The 20,318-nt window shown below is 34.7% G+C and overlaps 1 protein-coding gene across 6 annotated transcripts in view; it reads right to left on the reverse strand.

The window, feature by feature from the left end:
* LOC106051534 (RIMS-binding protein 2-like) overlaps positions 1–14,325 on the reverse strand; it is a 206,391-nt gene extending 192,066 nt beyond the window's left edge. For 3 of the 6 annotated variants that reach the window (XM_056006051.1, XM_056006050.1, XM_056006047.1), the window contains exons 1-6: positions 14,052–14,207; positions 13,358–13,448; positions 10,693–10,862; positions 9,645–9,868; positions 7,976–8,944; positions 4,646–4,783 (exon numbers count right to left, since the gene is read on the reverse strand). In XM_056006051.1, coding sequence (XP_055862026.1) covers positions 4,646–4,783; positions 7,976–8,944; positions 9,645–9,868; positions 10,693–10,852 — 1,491 coding nt within the window. In that variant the 5' untranslated portion in view covers positions 10,853–10,862; positions 13,358–13,448; positions 14,052–14,207. Of the gene's footprint in view, positions 1–4,645; positions 4,784–7,975; positions 8,945–9,644; positions 9,869–10,692; positions 10,863–13,357; positions 13,449–14,051; positions 14,208–14,307 lie in introns of those variants that run through there. The other 3 variants (XM_056006049.1, XM_056006052.1, XM_056006048.1) reach the window with 2 other exon arrangements.
* Positions 14,326–20,318: the final 5,993 nt, after the last annotated feature.

Here is a 20,318-nt window from a genome sequence, read left to right on the forward strand (position 1 = left end):
AATATGGACATTGACATATATTTTCCAATATTATGATAACATTCTTTATAAGAATATTAAAGTGTTTATAAAAATAGGGCCTGAGAGTGTCTGCTTGTTTTTTTAAAGTCTTGTGCCTCAACAAAAGTATCTACAGAGCCATTATAGATCTATATGTCTTATAGATCTAGTTGTCTACATAAATAATTTTCTATTCTACGATGTCCAACAACGATACTTCTCAAAAAAAAAAAGATAATTTAATCAAAAGAATGCGCGGACTTGGTTATTTACTTTATCTCCATCCTTAATGACTTAAACGCAACTAATGGGTTAAACCAGTGATGCTCAACCTTATTCTGCCGGCGGGCCATTTTAATTTCCGACACTCGTGCCGCGGGCCACATCAACAAAAAAAAAAAGTAGCAAATAGACAAACAATAGACAAAAAAAAAACATTTCTAATAGAAACCCGTGAATCTAGTATTTACATTAATTCATGAGAAATTTATTATAAACTACTTTTAATTATCCGGCTGCATTATGAGACGCCAAGATGGAACCCTAAATCTAAGATATGTAGACATTCGTCCGTGAGACGATTACGTGATAGAGTTTCGCACGATTCATCACTGAAAAGGTTTTTGTCCTCATAAATAAATTGCTTGTAATTAGTGTGATCATCGTTAACGTTTGTTATCGGAGATTTAGACAAGTGTATGCAAGCAACACAGAGAAGAAATCAGTGGCATGAATCACTTGAAATTTGTCAAGGAAGATCTTAGTAAGTCAACCAGTTTCAGTTGCAGCTCTGTCTGCGTACTTAACACATTGGTCGTTGATGGATTTTTTTTAGAAACGACGAATACTGTTCAATCTGAACAGGATCATCATCAGTTGGTCCAGAATTAGCTTTTTGCCACATAGATTTTGTTGGCGAATAATTCAACGAAACTACAGAGGCTCGGTTCCACTTGACTTCTAATAGCTGTTGCTTTCAACCATACTTGTGGCACCATTAGAGGTCACTCTCACTAATTTCTCAAAGGGAAAAGATTCTCTGTGATGGTTGAGACTTCTTTGACAATACTTCGCCACTGGTGGTCCCATGCATGCTCCTAATAGCTACGAAATCTCTCATTTCAAAACTGTTGTTTTTATCACGAATAAATACCAAGATTTTGAGAGGTATCAGATTTGTCAGTTAGCGGCAACAGAAAATCGCCTAACGGCCGACTCATTTTTATCTCTTTTTGGTAAATATTCTCCTCAGTTCTCCACTCTTGGTGTAATCTGACAATCACGTCTCAAACCAAGAATGCCGGCTTATTTATTAATGAGTTTGGTTTCATAAAGCTGTTGAATTTTATGTTCATTAAGAGCTTCTCTTTGTTTATAGATAAAAACGTTGGCTTACTGTCGGTACCAATCCATTTATCCTACCTAGGGAAAGATATTTTTAAGACTTTTTTTTTTGTATAAGTTGATTTTCTACACTTTGTGCCGATGTTTCGGCGGGCCGGATAGAACCACGTCGCGGGCCGTATGTGGCCCGCGGGCCGTATTTTGTGCATCACTGGGTTAAACCAGCAGTAGATGGAGTATTGTATTTATTCATTTTTGTTTTCTTAAACCTTGACTGCCTCCAAAGACGCTAACATATAAACTGTTTTTATTTCCTAACTCTAAACGTTATTGCCGCTATTTAGCACTGTTGACCTCTATTTATCTGGGCAGCAGAGTCCAACGATGCGTCACTGTCCAGGAGAAGTAGACAATGGTCTCACTAAAGCCAACATCGCTTTTAGTCATCTCAAGCTGAGAGTATGGCGCTATAAAGATAGAATCAGGCGCCATTTTGCCCTCACTGGAATAGATGAAAGTAGCTGGCAGAAGATGGCTTCTGAAATAGACGGTTGGAGAGCTCTCACAAAGATGCGGGAAAACATTTGAGACCCCCCTCCCCTAAAAAAAAAGGCCCTTGTTGTACACAGGCGCAGAAGACGAAAATAAACTTAATAGACCGCCGACGGACAACGGCTTTGCCTGCACCAGATGCGGAAAAACATGTAGGTCGCAACTGTTTTTGTTTAATCATGTGAAACACTGCTCTCATCCGTTATCTTCAGAATCGAAGAAATTGCCATTAGTGTTGAAACCTAACCCGAAGAACATAAAACAAAATGAATCTTAACATTTACGGCCTAATTCCTTATTGTAAACTAGCATAGCCTAACAACTTCCATATCGATTTCACGATTTAGATAGTGTAAAAGGATTTACAGATAACATATTTCTAGTCTCAACAAGGGAATCAACGAAATGCAATGAATGTCTCTGAAGTCTAGTACACGCACACTTGTTCTTCGTGTCTTTAAAGTGTAAATCTTTGCACGGCTAAAGAATTCGACACAAATACTTTCTGTTCAGTAGTCAAGCAATCAGTCACTACGTCTGGTTAGTGGACGCCAAACCTGGCCAGTACACGATTCCTATGCAAAAATCTCTAACCATGGGGTTTGTTGTTGTTTTGGAGGGAATGGGTTTTTCCTTTTTATTTTTCTTCCGGTACACTAAACACTTAAGAGAAGCAGACATAAGTGTAGAACTGTAGATGCTATAATCTGGCATTGTGCTGACCACCAGCACACCATTGTAAGCCAGAGATCTATATCTATATATTAATCGGCAGTTTGGCTCTAATATCATTGAACTCTTTTTTTCTTTTTTTCATTACGTGCCACGGTGTTTAAACGGCGAAACGTTTTTTCTTCTCGTAGAGAATTGATTCGTTTCAAAAAGTATTTAGCTACCGTGACATGGAACAATGTAAGCCTCCAGTGACAACACAGCACTGAACTATATATGTTAGTATTTTAAACGATGAAAAGGTCTATTGACCTGGCTGGCGTTTGGCAGCCGACACTTCACCAAACAAAAGTGATTTATTGCGAATGTGGCCCGACCCACCTAAAAATAGTATGTCTGGCTAGGTCACAGTGTGTCCAGGCTTTAACTGTCATTCATCAACAAAGACTTCTCTCCACTTGCCGCTGACAACTGAACGGTTTTATTTTTATATAGTCTTTCCGCTAACATTTTTTTTTTTAGGGGGAGAGCAACAAGCAAGATGTCTTACATACCTGGCCACTTCTGCTGGCCCAGGAAATGAAACAACGAAATGCACAAGAGAAGAGCAAGTGTAAAAAAAAAAACTACCTCATGAGACTATGCCAATTAGAGCTAGTAGTGACTATTCGAGGCTGCAAATACCCTACGATTTAGAAAAGTATAGATTACATTCCTTAACGTATACCATCCAATAGTAGAGAGTCAATAAGTACCGTTAGCGCTTGTTATTGTGTATATGGTTGTGTTTTGGATGATGCAATTTTTAGAAAGATTGACGGCATATGCAATGTATAAAAGAAGGAGGGGATGGTGAAACGGGAGACAGATCTTTAAAAAAAAAATGAAATTTGAATTGAGAGTACACAAATTCCTGTGACGTGGAAAACTATGGGCAGGGGAGACCATTAGCTGACGTCGCAGGTCAGTGTTTAGGCCTACTATGATGATTGGTCTCGGTGGGGCACACTTTAAAGTGTAAAGGAATTCTTTTCTGATCATGAGACTTAACACTGAGGTTTATCAAAGTTGGATCCAGCATGCCTTGTTGTTCGGTTGTTTGCGTAACACGTAGCAAAAAAGTATTCAAAGGGAAAAAGGAGCAAATAGGAAACAAAAGCTTATTTTCTAAAACAGGGGTTCTCAACCTGTGAGTCGCGACCCACTTGGGGGTCGATTGACGATTTGCCAGGGGTCGCCTAAGACCATCGAAAATATGGATTGTTATTGTCTATTCTTCTATTGCTGTATGTGTGTGTGTGGGGGGCGCGTCAGAGTGGGGGATTGTAAAAGGGGGTCGCCGAGCTTAAAAGGTTGAGAACCGCTGCTCTAAAACATCAAAAGTTTGTGCTATTCAACATTTGAGTCTGTTCACTGTTCCATATACGATACCATATTTACCATAGGCTTATGTCTAATTCTACTCAAATACTTTAACATCTTACTATCACAGAGAAAATACAACATACCGATTACAATAACAAACAGCCTAGCAACCAAATCATTTAACACAATCCAACTTTCTAAACTTCTCATGAAATGTTTCAGTAAATCTGGCATGAGCGTACATTTCGTTGGCTACCGTCATCAAGTTTAGTTGTGTTAAATGCACTAATTGCAAGACAAATTTTCTTACAAGATAATAAAGATATTATTATTTAAGGTATACTGATTTTTGCAAACGCGACATGAAGTTCTTCAAAATCAACACTAACAGTTGGGAAAAAGAGGCACTGCTTAGATCCACGTGGAAAGCGAACATGGAGGAAGGGTCCTGGGCTGCAGATGGCTTATACCACAGAAGTAGAAAAAAAAAGTGAAATTGCAACAGCGCCAGGGGATTACAGATGCCCAACCTGTTTTTGCAGCAGTGTATCAAGGATTGGCTTCTTTGGAAACATGAGAAGTTGCAAAGGGAAAATGTTGTCCCAGAAGATGTAAAATGCCACAGGGACTATTATTATTATTACTATTATGTATATTGTTAGCATGTTGTGATACAAAAGTAGTTTAATAATGTAATGTATTTGTATCTGACCTCATCTTCTAATCCAGGCAAGGAGAGTCTCCTGTGGGTGTGCTCCCTTGATATCATTGCTATCTCATCGTCTGACATGGTGGATGCCTTCAGTGCAGTCTCTGCCTGCTTTAATTTCTCCAAGTTGACTAGAGCTACCTGCAGAGAATACACAGAGGCTTGTCACTAGTCACGGCTTAGTAGGCTATTGTTATAACCTTGCCATGCACACGCCATCAAAGCGAGTGCATAAGGTGCGCACTGTTAGAGACTAGACTAGGAAGGATGTTGACATTAGGAAGAAGAGAACGGAGTTCCTCCCAAGTCTAGAGCTTATGTGAAGAGAATGTGCTCAAGGCAGACGTTGTTCTATGTATTTGTGATGTGTAAATAAACATCTATATAGTTGAGTTGCCTCCCTTAAGTTATTACAGTATTATTGGGCTTAGAAATAATTGGACTGCAAAATGCTGGTCTGGATTCTCAGCTCAGTGGTTTAACACGTGACTTGGCTACTGAAACTTTCTTACATGTATTATGGCTGTGTATGTTTCAAAATCATATGTAAGTTAGTATTTGGGAACGAGCTAGCTATATGTTAGGAAGAGTTTTTCACATATGTTAGGAAACGCTATTTATGTTAGGAAGAGCTAAATGTAGTTTAGGAAGAGCTAGTTACATGTTAGGAAGAGCTATTTATAATATATGTTAGGAAGAGCTAACTGTATGTTAGGAAGAGCTCAATGTAAGGTAGAGCTAAATGTAAGTTAAGAAGAGCTACTTATATGTTAGGAAGAGCTAAATATAATATAGATTAGGGATAGATAGTTACATGTTAGGAAGAGCTAAATGTATGTTAGGAAGAGCTCAATGTAAGGTAGAGCTAAATGTAGGTTAAGAAGAGTTACTTATATGTTAGGAAGAGCTAAATTTAGATTAGGGATAACTAGTTAGATGTTAGGAAGAGCTAAATATAGAATAGGGATAACTAGTTAGATGTTAGGAAAAGCTAAATATAGAATAGGGATAACTAGTTAGGAAGAGCTAGTTATATATATATATATATTGTTAGGAAGAGCTAAATTATAATATAGATTTGGAAGAGCTAGTTATATGTTAGAAAGAGCTAAATATATGTTAACTACAGCTAATTATACATGTACTTAATTATAATATAAGCCTAAATAAAGCACATTATATGAAATCATTATCTTTAGTGAAGGTAGTGGCTGCCAATGTATTTAAATGTTAAAAGCAGACTTCAGTAAGGTATTAAGAAAGTAGGCCTACACCTTTAATAAGAAAGAGTATACTGATGACCCATAAGTCATAGCTCGTGAGCATTTCAACACACATTAGAGACTATTACAGAGCTAAGCATGAAAGGAGCCACAACTAGCAGGTGTGTTTCATTTAATTGTTAAGTTAAATAGCTTGATGAAGAGTTAATCTATTCTACTCCCCACACTTATTTGATGATAAATATCTATAATTAACTCCTGGTCTACCACAAGCCACATTGAGACATTGATTCTTATCTTATCTTATATGATACAGACGTTACTTCAAAAAAGAAGATGATTACATCCTACGCGTTATGCATTTAGTCATGCATATTAACCAATGACTTAAATTCTGCCAAGTCACTGGTTTTCCTGGCTAGCTCAGGCAACCCATTCTAATAGCGCTAGGGAAGAAGGAGCTTTTGTACAAATTTGTCCTACCATATGGAACGAGTAATGTGCCTGTATCTTTGTGTCTTTCTGAAAACTTTATTAAATTTTGTATTTGAAGATTATGGTTCAGTGTTTTATGTATAATTGCTACTTTACTTTTAAGTTTTCTATCCTGAAGGCTTTCTAAATTTAGTGATTTTACTAAAGGTGTTACTCTAGTCAAATGTGAATATTCGTTTGTTATGAATCTCACTGCTCTATTTTGTGTCTGTTCCAGTTTCTTAATGTTTTCTTGAGTTGAGGGGTCCCAAACAGAGGATGCATATTTTTTTATTGGCCTAACCAAGGTTAAATAACATTTTAGTTTTATGTTCTTATTTGATTTATAGAAATTTCTTTTAATAAACCCCAATGCTTTGTTTGATTTTTTGATAGTTTCATCAATATGGGGATTCCATGACAGTTTTTCATTTATTATAACACCTAGGTATTTTGCGTTTTTAGTTTGTGTTACTGGTTTATCATGAATAAGATAACTGGAATTAATTTGTTTTAGTTTTTTTGTTACTCTTAATAATTGACTATTTTTTTGGTGGAAAGACATTCTCCAATTTGATTCCCATTTCTGTAACTCATCTAATTCTCTTTGTAAAATATCTGTGTCTTGTGTTGTTTTTATTGTTCTATATATTATGCAATCGTCTGCAAATAATCTGACTTTTGTTCCTGAACTAATGCAATTTGGTAAATCGTTTATGTATATTAAAAATAGTAGTAGACCTAAGACTGTTCCTTGTGGTAAACCTGAGTTTACTGTTATTTGTGTTGATTTAGAGCCATTTATTATTAGTTTGTTCTCTCCCTACCAGAAAATCTTAATCCACTGATGCAATGGACCATTAATGCTGAAATATTTTAGTTTTTTTAAGCAAACTATGGTAGTGAACTTTGTCAAAAGCCTTGGGAAAATCTAGTAAGATAGCTCACTATTATCTAAACCTTTTGAAAAATCATCAATTAGTCCTGTTAGTTGTGTTTCATATGATCTATATTTCCTAAAGCCATGTTGGTATGGAGTAAGGACATTATGTTTGTCTAAGTGGTTTATGATGTTGCTACATATTATGTGTTCTAGGGTTTTACATGTGATACTGGTAAGTGATACTGGTCTGTAGTTTCATTGCATTGATTGCAGACATTTCCATCCATGGTAACATTTTTGAAGAGTTAATTTCTTCTACTGCATAAACCTATCAGATAATATATACAAAACATTTAACTATATGGCTAATAATAGTCTTTTTGCATGGTGGCTGAGTGATTAAGTACTTGGCTTCCTGGATTCGAATCTGGGTGAAGACTGGGGTTTAGAATTCGGAAAAAAATTTGGGGGGGGGGGGGGAGGCACTGAGTCTACCCAACTCTAGTGGCTACCTAACTTTCATTGGGGAAAGAAAAGATGGTTTGTCCTTGTGCTGGTTACACATGACACCCTGCTCATTAACGGTTGGCGAAAGAAAACAAATGACCTTAACATCATCTACCCTATAGATCACATAGTCTGAAAAAGGAACTACTAATAATAGTTACAGCTGCAAACAAGCGTATAAATCTGGGGTTTTTTTCTGGAAATTTTTGTTTTGTTCAAGTTTTAAATTTTTAAAAAATGGCTTACCTTTTTATGTTCATTTATGACAGTTCTTAGATTTATTTCATATCCTTCTTTCACTCTTTTGAATTCTTCATCACGAATTTTACATTCTCTGGTCTTTGTTTCCAGATGTCTCTGATATTCATCTCTTTGTTTTTGTAAAGTTTTCTTTTCCATCTCCAAGGATTGCAGCCTCAGCTCCAGCTCTGATGATTTCTCAGCCTCTTGGTCTCTGCTATCTTCTATGGGTGTCTCTGTAGTGTTTGTGGAGTTGTCAATCAACTCTTTTGGGGGATGAGGTAGTTGGTGCGAAGAAACTGTGTAGCCCGGCTGAGATCCGATAGGTAGATTAGATTCTTTGGAATCAGTGACAACATCTTTATTTGGCAGAGGTGAGTCTATTGTAGAGGCAGGCAATTTGTTACTGTTGGTGTCTTTTACGGCTTCCGAAAACGTGTTAGGGGCTTCAGTTACTTCTGAAAGCTCTTTTTTGTCTGGTTTATCTGTTGTTGCCCTGCTGCTGATGCCATGGGCACGTCTGCTTCTGTGTGTGGTGCCACTTTCTTTGTCAGCTAGATACCCATCGGAAATGCGATGTGTTCGGGGAGTCCTTGGAGTCCGTCTATGTTCAGCTGAAACCGTGCCATCCTTTAATCCCACATCTGCAGACTTAGATTCCTCTTCCATCAACTGTTTTTCAATGCCTTGTTTTAATTTTCTTCTTTCTTCTCTACTCCCATCTTTAGTCCTTCCTTTCTCACTGACAACAGCCACATCATTGTCACCATCCTTGAGTCCTATCTGCTCGTCCTCTTCCTCGTCAACACCAACTCTCTCTTTCTCCATTGTCTTGGTCTCCTCCTCCTTTGCCCCTCTTCTGTTCTCTCCAGACTTGTGTGAATGTCTTAATTTCTTCTCAGTTTCTCTGTACAACAGAACCTGTTGAAGCTCAAAATCTTTTTGTTTTATCAGCTCCTCTTTCAATTTGTTCAGCTAGGGGAAGGAGAAAAAAAAAGAAACAATCAACACAGGAAACAAATTTTGTTTGCTTTATACATTTCTTTAAGTATATTGATACAACAGAGAAAATGAATTTACTGACTAATTTTTAAAAATTAAAATACTGAAGGAAATGTTAAAAACATAATTATGTTCAATTAATTCTGTTAGATTTTTTTCTAGTCATTTAGTGCATTATTAATTTTGTTAAATTACTGTCTTAGCAGTATGTTTTTCTTTCTTTGAATGTTTTTCAAAATTAAAATGTAGCAAAACAAAACATTTGTTTGGCCTTGTGCCTTCTTGAAAAGAAAATGTGTTTTAACTTAAACAGTGAAATTAAAGCCTATACCTTTCTTTCCAGTCCATAGAGAACAAAAGGAAAGTTGCAAATAAAAGTGAAATTCAGAAAGCATCTGGCAAGTAAGTGTGTCACATAGCTAAATAATATATCAACATTTATATTATTCAATGATTTTTCAAGTATTCATTACAACTGGGAGAACTTGAGGACATTCTAAGCAACCAAATTGAAAATCCCATCCTGCACTGGGAATTCAACTGAAAAACACTTCATTTAAACCCAATTCCTGGCTACTCAGATACAGCGGGCTTTTAATTTCAATAAAGCTGTCATTATAAGAAACATTTTCATTTGTTTTGTTTTTGTTTTTTAAAAGCATTTTATTTTTACCTCTTTCTTTTGTTCCTCTTCTAGCCTATTCTGCATAGCTATCATCGCCATCCTTCTTTCATTTTCAAGTGTATCACGTAACTTTCTAAGTTCCTCTTCCTTTTCTTGCTGCAGCTGCCTACTTTTGTTTTTTTCAACTTCCAATTCACCTCTCATAATGGAATATTTTTTTCTGTACTCATCATCATATCTTCCAGAGCCTCGATGTCTTCTCTCTCTAAATCCTGGATCACAAACAAGAGTTGGGACATTTAAATAACTTGTGCCAATTTTTAGCAAACATTTTTGATGAATGTATTTTCTACTATTAAACTATTTCTTTTTAGACATAAGACACTGTCATCGATTCTCATCTAAAGAAGACTGCAGTATATCACATTGACTTGCAAACATGGCTGTGTCCTACATATTTTGTCACATTAGACAAACAAGTAAACATAAAAAAGACTGGAGTTTTTAATCCCTCTTAGCTCCCACTTCTTAAAAACAAAGCAAATTACAATATTATTAACATTCATCTTAAGTTATGTAGGCATACATATATTTAATTATTTACATGAGGAGATAGTCACTTGAAAAAAAAAATTAGATAATGAGGCACTACAGCAAATAGTTAATTATCGATTTTGATGCGGATAGTTTTATAATTAAAATGTATTTAAGAAAATGAATTATTCATTTAAATTAATAGTCGTGGAGATGCTCTGAATAAAGAACCTGTCTTCCAGAATGAAACCTTCTGTTCTACAATCATTTGACGTATGATATTTTCATTAATTTGTAAGATCATATTATTAGAGGAGATGAATGTTTCAGGGAAAGAATTCTCCCTAGTATATAGCTAATTATATAGTTGCGATGGTTAATAGGATAATATTTTTTTCAGAGTGTGATCATGGTAAGCAATACATTTTGTCACTCTTTAAAAACATTTGTTAAGCTATCACTTTGTGGTACTCTAAAAACTAGGAATAAGACCGAGTAAAAATTTAATTTTCTTTGTCCCAAACAGTACATAGAAAGTCAGTTGAAATTGTTATATGTATACCTTCAGATCTGGCACTTATACTAATAACACTAGCAGGACTGCTAGCTCTACTTATGTCATTGATATTAAACTCTAGCTGTTCCAGGGCATCTTCATTAAAGCTGTTACGACTGCTATAGCTTCCAGAAAGTCTTCTTGTGTATAATGGTGAATACTCCATCTCTGTTTATCTATGAATTTTAAGAAATTAAATTGCTTTAGTTAACAATTTTTTTTTAATTAATAGAAAGATTAGTTGAATATCGCTTTTAAAGTGATGATTGGACTTTTCATAGGAATTGAAAAATAGCTAATCTTTAACGACCAAGGAGGAGCTATATTAAAAATTCTTTTTTTTTTAATGTTGTAATAAGTTGTACTGTAAGGACAATCCTAATTATGTGAGTGTACTACATGTGTGTATTTCTGAATGTAAATTTTTTTACTCCCCCCCCCCCCCCGGCCCCCTCAAAGTAAATCAAATGGAACTGCTGATGTATATTTATAATTGTTAGAACTACTATCAGCTGAAAAAAAGAATTCATGTTCTCACAAAATTCCATGGAAAACAGCAAAAATTGAGGGTCTGGTTACAAATTTTATTGCTGAAAAACAGTGCCCACTACTCAATACTTAATTACTGGTATTTATTGAAAAAAACAATTTATTTCATTAGCGTGTACATTTTCTTGGGTTAGAATTTAAAAGTGTTTTGTGAGTCTTTAAAAAAAACTAATCAAACAGAGGATGAATGCGAATGAACAAAAGTTAGAGTGGTGGAATGTCATTATAAATAATAATGCTAAAGCAGAATACAAAACAATATATAATTTGGAGTCTGTTTTTATAAACAATTATAAGAACACTGGAAGCTTATGTAAAAATTATAAGAAATTTTATTTTTTAATTCTCTAGTGTACAAAGAGTGATATTTTTTTAATGATGAAAATTTTAAACAAGAAATTTATGGGTACAATGCTAGAAGATTAGTATGTATTAATATGGTAACCTATAAACCAAATCAACTAAGAACAGGGCACACACCTCTATTAAATTACCATCTGAACAAAATAAACTCCACACAACTCCCCCTTAGCAGACACTGCGTCCACCATTATGAAACCGTAAACCATATCCTCTTTAAATGCCCCTTCCTAATCCACCTTAGGCAGACCCTACTTCCACTACAGCCCAACATAACCAACACCACCCTGTACAGCAGTGCTGAACAACTGAAGAAAACAGCACACTTTTTTTCCTTGGCAAAGTCCGCAAAAGAGCTCACAGCTCAGCAGCAATAAAGAAGAAGAAGAAAACAAATAGTTATGTCTGCAAAAGAGCTCACAGCTCAGCAGCAATAAAGAAGAAGAAGAAAACAAATAGTTATGTATCAGACAGAAACTGATGATGCCACAGATTAAGGAATAATATATTAGAGCTGTTTGGACACAAGTTACAGATGAATTGATGCTAGACAGAATAGTTTTGCCTTTCTTAGGATAAATCTTTGTCTTAAACATCTTAGTAATGTTTAGAAGATAAGCTACTGCTGTTGAACATTGATAGCAGATCATAACAGTTGGTCTTTTTAAGGGGAAAAAAATGGAAATCAAATAATTAGAGTGTAATTATAGTTTTCCTGTCTTTTGTTAATGTATTCTAAGACTGTTTAACACAAACTTGATTTATAATTTATTATTGTTAAGATAAAAGAGACACAAAAAAGACATGTTCTTTAATGATAAAGCACATGACAAGATTTGTGTCAACTATTTCTTTGAAGATAGTGTTCCTTGAAAAATGATAATGCTTCTATCAGTTTAATTATTTTTTTTATATTGTTTTTGTTGTTTATATTTTTTTTATTAATTTTTTTTTTTTTGCATTACAAAAGTTTCAACAAGTTCTAATTGATTCTTGAAAGATTTTTTTTTTGTAACAATATTATTCTAATGTTTACATAAAATATTATTTTTTTTTTAGATTAAATTGAATAACTATGCAATTTTGCATGATATATTTTAGGAAAAGTTACTGATAGTGTGAACTATATGCTACCAAAGCTTATTAGCCCTAAAATGATGGGGAGGAGTGGGAATCAGAGATAGGAATGAAGTATGTACAGTGGCGTAGCTAGGAATTCACCATCATCTGGGGACCCCTGCATTTGGCGTAATATTTAATGTAAAAAACAATTTCAAACACTCATTTGGGAGGGGGGATTTTCAAATTCTCCCCCACCCTAGCTATGCCACTGACTATTTAATTAGCTGCTAAAAGCTAATATTTACTTCTCAAATTTACTTTTCTTAAGCGATTTCCTAGGAAGAAAAATTCAAGAAAATGGAAAATTAATGTACACATACAAAAAAACAAACTCTTTTTAAAGGTAAAATTAATTAAAGTAAAGTATTAATTGAAATACAACAGAGATGGCTAAATATCATTTAATCTTAAATATAACTAATCTTTATGACATGATATATCTGCATGAATACCAGCAATAGATAGAAATCTAGAAGAGAAAAAAGTTATTTATCTTATAAAATAGAGCCGTTGCTTCAAAAAAGAAGATGATTATGTCCTAATGTTCCTAATTTATAATGTCTTAACTATAAAAAAAAAGTAGCTTTTTTATAAGTATAAAAGGTTAAAAAAAAACAACATTAATTTATTATGCACATACCTTTTTAAAACCAAAAGGTAACTGAACAGTCATTCATGTTGTCATTTAATCCAATTCTCCAAGATAAAAATTCAAACATGGTAGTCAGTACCTTTCAACAAACAGGGTAAAAATTTGACTTATTTACACTTATAGTTATAGACTTATAAGATTTCTAATAGATTATATGACAATAAATACACAAATATAGACTATATTATAGTAGGTATCCAGTGGTTTCACTGAAAAATCTACATCTTATAATCTATATAAATAAGCCTGGGTACTATCTATATTAGTATATAGATTATTGATCTAGATTATATTTTATTAATTGATAATATATTTTATTAGATATGGATATAAACTTTTGTCACTCTACTACTATCTAGCTAGATATAGTCCCGATCTGATCTCCAGAGAGTCCAGATCGACCCCAGTAACAGTGTAACTGGTAACTGGTAGATTACTAGGTCTGGAATCTACAGATATGGTCTGTTACATCTAGATCTAGATTTAATTAAATTAGTCCTAGACCTTAATTGCTGCTTCTTGTTTACTTTGAATTTGAATATGACTGTTTAAGTTTAATCGACTTGTTTATGTTAATTCATCAAATCTGTTTACTTTCTAATCTATTGGTCTTTATATCTAAATCTAGTAGATCTTTAGAATCTAGTTAGATCTAGTGGTTAATAACTATTCTTATACTCACTAAACTATAACTTTAGTTAGTATCCCTCATATAGATCAAGATCTAGGCCCTCGAAATGTTTCGTTATCAACACAAATCATACTTTTGTTTCTCGCTTTGTAATTTCCCCTAGCTCTAGTAAAGTCTAGTCCTGTCGAGCTACTGAATAGATTCTAAAATAAAGCTTTAGATATAATACAGATCTAGATCTACTTAGGTCTAGACCTATATAAATTATTAAATACTTAAAATAGATCGTATAATTTAAGTTAGTTACGTTTTTACATTTTCGGGAAGGATTACTATTAGCTACCATTGTCTAAGCAACATAATTTTAAGTATTAATTTTTAAATAATTTGGCTTCTGTGATTATTTCGGGGATCCGTTGAACATGTTACAACGTGAACGTGTTGACAAAGTCATGACAGTCATTGCACTGATTCAAAAAAAAAAGCAAGTCTAGGTCTATCCAGTACTGTACTGATTACTGTGATTTAAAAATGTCACCGTTGGTGTGTGCTAGAATCTAATAAAATAGTAATGGATGGTATTGGCTATAATATTGCTAATGCTAATGTAATGATCATGATGTCTCTTGCTAGTTTTCCGAGCGAAAGTTTATCGCTTTAAATGAAACAGTAGTAGCCTATTGAATATGTATTTATAATATTAAATAATACAGGCCTATATCAAAATATGTCTGTTCTTAAATAGACTGCATACAATTATGTTACTATCATATAAACAACACTACGTGACTCGAACAACTCTCGTCTAGCAGACGACAAACTTTCGGCGTCCATTGGTTGCCTATGTCAACTAATCCAGATCTAAATGATACAAAAAAAGAAAAATAATTCCGGTCCAGATTCGTTTCTTGTAGATCCTCTATATGTATTTTAATTAATTTAATTAATTCATCATATAGATGTTTTTCTTTTGTGTGGTGTTGTCTGACATTCTTTCTGATCATCCGTCCGTATTGTTTTAATCAAAAAATAAAATCGCTAATAAAAAAAAATCCGATTTCACAATTTTGTAGCTAAAAATAGGCATGTCTTCTGAAAAAAAATCTATATTTTTTAAAATATTTATATAATATATAGGCCTACCTGCCTATATTAGGCATATGATATAGATTTCTGTAATTAATTTCAGAAATATCTTTAAAACATATTTATGTTTCTGGATGCAACGGCTACTTAAAATTTAAAACAATATTTACAAATTAATTTGATTGAGAAGATATATCCATAACAAGTATATATATATATATAGTAGCCTACATACCAAATTATCAATCCCATCAATATTTCCTATTTAAAAATCCCGCAATGTTTCTGAATTATTTTCACATTACCTGAACTGAGTGTGATTGTAGGCAATGTATGTTTTAAATGTAGCCTACTTTTTGTATGGAGGAAAGTAATAGTGTGGGTGTTGACGGTGTTGATAGTCTGTCGTTCATAAGTCCTGATATTAATTTCACTTACATTACCAAAAAAACAATGTGTGGACTCAATACGTTTTCAGAACTTCACAGGCATAAAGCAGACATATATAGTTTGATTCCTACTCAAATAATATACAAAACTAAACATTCATATTTTATTTGTCATTTAAAAATTAAGAGACAAAAACAAACGGCCAGTATAAGGTTCGAACATACGAAATTGCGTTAATATCGCGAAGCTCTATCAACAAAGCTATCCAGCATGATCTGTCAAACATCTTTATCCATTCCACTCTGTCTTTTGCATTGAATATAATCTCTTTGGTGACAAGCTTTTCCACTCTTTCATTCCCTGTCTGTCTCTTCTTCTTTACAAAGCACTGTTCCCTGAAGAAAGGTCTTCGTGAGCAATGAGGACTTTAAGTTTCAGTTTGCATTGGTTGTTTTGTTTGTGTTGTTTTTTTTTTTTTTTTGTTGTTGTTTTTTACAGTGGCTACCAGGTCTTTGTCGGGCCCAATCGCCGTTGTGACCCTGTTTATAATCACTTCTTTTGTGATGCCATTTTTGTAGGTGATATCTAGGATTCTTCTATAGCATCTAAATTCCATTGCTAGGATCTTCCTCTCTAGTTTTGCAGTTATCATCTAAGTTTCGCAAGCATATAAGAATGTGGCCATGACCAAGGAGCGCATCAGTCTGGTCTTAGTATCGAGGGCTATGCCATTTGTCGTTCTAGATTGTTTTGAGATTTTCATCTAAGTTTCGCAAGCATATAAGAATCTGGCCAGTATTTCAGGTTTAATTCCTTCATCTGAAACGATAGCTCCGAATTATTTAAATTTTGACACTAGCCAGCTTTGATACGTATTCCTTTTTAAAAGCCCTGTTGGTTATTGGTCTTAATTTGTGTGTTTTTCCCCCCATTCATTTGCATACTTTATGCTGCGGAGGTCTTGTTTATGCACATCACCAATTCAGCTATTTTTCTGTCTGTGCAGATAATCTATTTCATCCGCAAAGCGCATATTAGTCATTCCTTTTTCTCTAATGCTTACAGTACCTTCGTATCCTTCAAGAGCATCTTCCATTTTCCTTTCGAGAAAGATATTGAAAAGAGTTGTTGAAAGTAGGCAGCTGTGGTCTTAAAAACAGACCCCAATGTTATTGTTAAAGTACATCGCACTAGTGGCATGCTTGTAGAAGTTCTGAATTACTTTTAATATGTTTTTATCTATATTGTACTTTTCAGATGTCACCTAATTGTAGAATTGAAAAAAAAAGGACACCACATAGAACTCTTAATTCATATTTATTGTCTTCCATACATTGTTGGCAATCTTAAATCTGTAGACGATTATATCTTCACTTATAAAACTTTAAATAACTTGAATAAATTCTTTGTGAGCAAAACTAAATTTAACTTTTATCACAATATACTGATTATGGACAAATTTAACTCATCGACTAATGGAATACTATGACATCATCGAGTGGATATTTGAAAGAAAAGGTGAATGTGTTGAACAAATTATTTTTTTTTAACTTATACAATAGAATCCTTAAAGAAAATTACAAAATGAAAGAGCGTCATATTTAAATGTGGAGGGAATATCAACTTCACTAGCTCATTAGTGTAGTGTTTTTGGACAGTTGAGGCGTCACACGTGATCTGTTGACCATCTCTCTCCATTCTTCTGTCTTTTTCATTGACTTCGGGCAAAGCACGTGGAAAACCTTTGACTTCTAGAAAGGCTTTCTCCCTACAACCAAAATGGAAGATTGACTCCTCATCAACATTTCTGTTTAAGGATCAACGTTTAATCACAATCTTTTCGAGACCTCATCTTCTTTACTCCCTCCCCTACGCCTCATTTACTCGACAAGGAACCTTTCATATTCCTACTCTGTACCACGTTACCACTGTCGTAAAAGTGCTACTCTGTACCACCACTGTCGTAAAAGTGCTGCTCATGAGAAATTGAGAAAATCGAGGTGAATTTGGATTGGGAGTTATCGAGTCACTCTGCATTTTTTAGCTGCGACCTACTGTACGGCAATCTCTCAAATGTTAAATAGTTCCCCTTTCAGCAAAATTCCCCCATTCATTCTATAAGGCAGATGATGTAAGGGTCATCAGTTTCTGTGGCCCACGGTTAACAAAGTGTCATGGATCCAGCACAACAGCCAGCTAATTTCAGGTACCCATTAGAGCTGGGTAGACATTAGAGCTGGGTAGACTAAGAGGTGCCCAAAGATCCCGAAATTAAAAATCCGAGTCTTTACCAGGATTCGAACCCGGGACCCCCAGTTCGGAAGCCAAGCGCTTTGCCACTGTTCCTCCTCAAATGTTAAATACTTTCAAATATAAGTAAGCTAAACTTGTCTTACATTTGTCTTGTATTATGTTTTACCAGGAGGAATTCGTTGATCTTTAAAATGAAGACAAGCTTAAGGTTCACGAAGATAACTTTAGGAAACATATTGACGACGTCGAAAATAAAATGTTCAAGACTCTATAAAAAGTTTGTAGCATTCCTGTTAACCTGTATTATAGTATTTAAGTAGCCTACTACAATTGTTTATAAATATTCCAACATTTTCTGCAAGGGCTTGTCGAAATAATTCAGTTTTCCAAATAGCCTAGCATACCTTCACATATGCAATGTTTGTATCTTCTTATATTTTTTAAAAGCCTTTTTTCAATAATAACTTTTTTTTTTTAATGGATGGACAAATGAGCCATAGATCTATCCTTGACCCTTGTCACTCACAGACTGAATGATAGGCCTAATCACCAATTCTTTCACTTTTGTCCCATAAAGAGGCACTTTTTGGTGCTTAACTTTCTTTCGTTCCAGTTTTATTTATGTTTATTTCTAAACAGATCTAGATCGTAAATCTAATTCTCCTATAGATAAATTTCAGAGTGAAAAAATGATTATCCTTAGATCAGTGTGATCTTTCCTCTTTCAAACTGTTCTGCGGAAAACTTCAATGATTTAAATTATTTATCAGTTTTATCTATTCTTTACGGGTAAAAAAAAAATGTGTGCATTTCTGGGGCATTATTATAGGCCTATCCTATGCTAGCTTTACAGTTGTCAGACAACGCCGCCTGCGCTGGCTTGAACCGTGACCTCCGTCGAAGGCGCCGCTTGAACACGTACGCCGGTTGGTGGACAATCGCAACCCGAAAGTCATTCTCTGCGGGCAACTCGCGTCTGGCTCAAGAAAACTTGTCGCCCTAACCTCCGTTGCGTGGATGTAATAAAACAGGACCTCAAAACAGTTGATACTGACCATCAAGGGCGACCTTAGCCGTGCGCGGGGCCCTCGGCGAGCGTCATGTGCGGGGCCCTTAAATTAGCAGTAAGGGTAGACTATATATACCGTACCACATCACACTAACGGGCTAATCCGTCTCTAACGCTGTAACAATAACAATATAGTATGTCCGCCTCTAAGCAGTGGGCCTTATTTTTGCTACAAAACATAGAACATGACGTTACGTAAGTACATTAGGCCTGTATGCTGTATTGTAATGGTTCTGCATTAAAAGAAGCAAATAAAAAGGAAAACACTCGCGCACTCCTAATACCTATATCTCCTCTCTCACCCTGCAAATTGAAGCAAATCGGACGTTCTATAAAAACAAAATGTGCTATAAGAGCTACAGTGGTCCTTACACTTTCGCTGATCACACTTTTGCGGAAGAGCTACACCACGAGTTTTCAAAAAAATAATTTTAAAAATACTCCCGCTTTTTTTTTTTTTTTTTGTTGTTTTTTTTAACATAATGACACGGGTTTTCTCACGGCCCTATGATCTCTATGCACAGTAGCTTATTGGGGAAAAAAACATCAACTTAACACGTCATCGCCAAAGTTTCTGGAAGCTGATTGGCCGAAATAGCTGTACATCAACTGGTTCAATACAGGCTAGGTTACAGTAGGCCTACTAAATAAGGAATCCTTCTCATACACTCTCAACCCTTTTTTTTTTCCCATTTCAGACTAAAGTAACAGTATATTTAATGTATACGTACCAATTCTTTATATTTATACTGTAATGCGACATAACAGTGCCGTATGACATTTTTTTTTAAATTAGGCCCTACTGAACATTTAAAGAGTTTTTAAAAGGAACAGCATGTAAAAGTTATTAATGAAATGGGAAATGGTTATCTAATGGTTTTTAATGTTTGGGGATGTCATGTTATACTATTTATATCCGAAATTAGTATATAGGGGCCTACGCTTATGAAATTAAATACCGCGAAAATCTGACCTTCGGAACGGTCTTAGAACGTACCATCAGCGAAAGTCAATAAAACACCGAAGGCATATATTTGTTTAGTTATTTTCATTTAAAAAATCAATTTGTCAAAAGTTGCATTTATGTTACTACAAATGTTATAAATGATTCTTTCATATACAATTTTTCAAAATGCATAGAGTAGTTCAAACCTTATCACTACTCATTTTCCTAATAAAATCCGATTGGACGTCGATGTTTGTATACGAAATATACGATTTGGGTTGGTTGTTTCAACCTAGGTGTTTTTATTGATGCCAAAGTGAACTGTTAAACGATGATATATAGGGTCTTAGAATTGGTAGGTCATAAGATGCTGTCTTTACCGAAAATGAACGGTATCCTATTTCGAAACCAAAAATGTATGTTAAGAGCTTACATGGTAATTGGTATCATAAAGATAGCCTACTGGGAAAATATTGAGTAACAAGTCCTAGTTTATGAAAACTGATTTCAGTTTTCGAAGTTGGTGACAATAAAATCTCCCATCGCGCGGGGCCTGGGGCGGTTGCCCCACTTG

Source organism: Biomphalaria glabrata, chromosome 12 (assembly GCF_947242115.1).
Source record: "Biomphalaria glabrata chromosome 12, xgBioGlab47.1, whole genome shotgun sequence".
In the NCBI taxonomy this organism is placed as follows: Eukaryota; Metazoa; Mollusca; class Gastropoda; family Planorbidae; genus Biomphalaria; species Biomphalaria glabrata.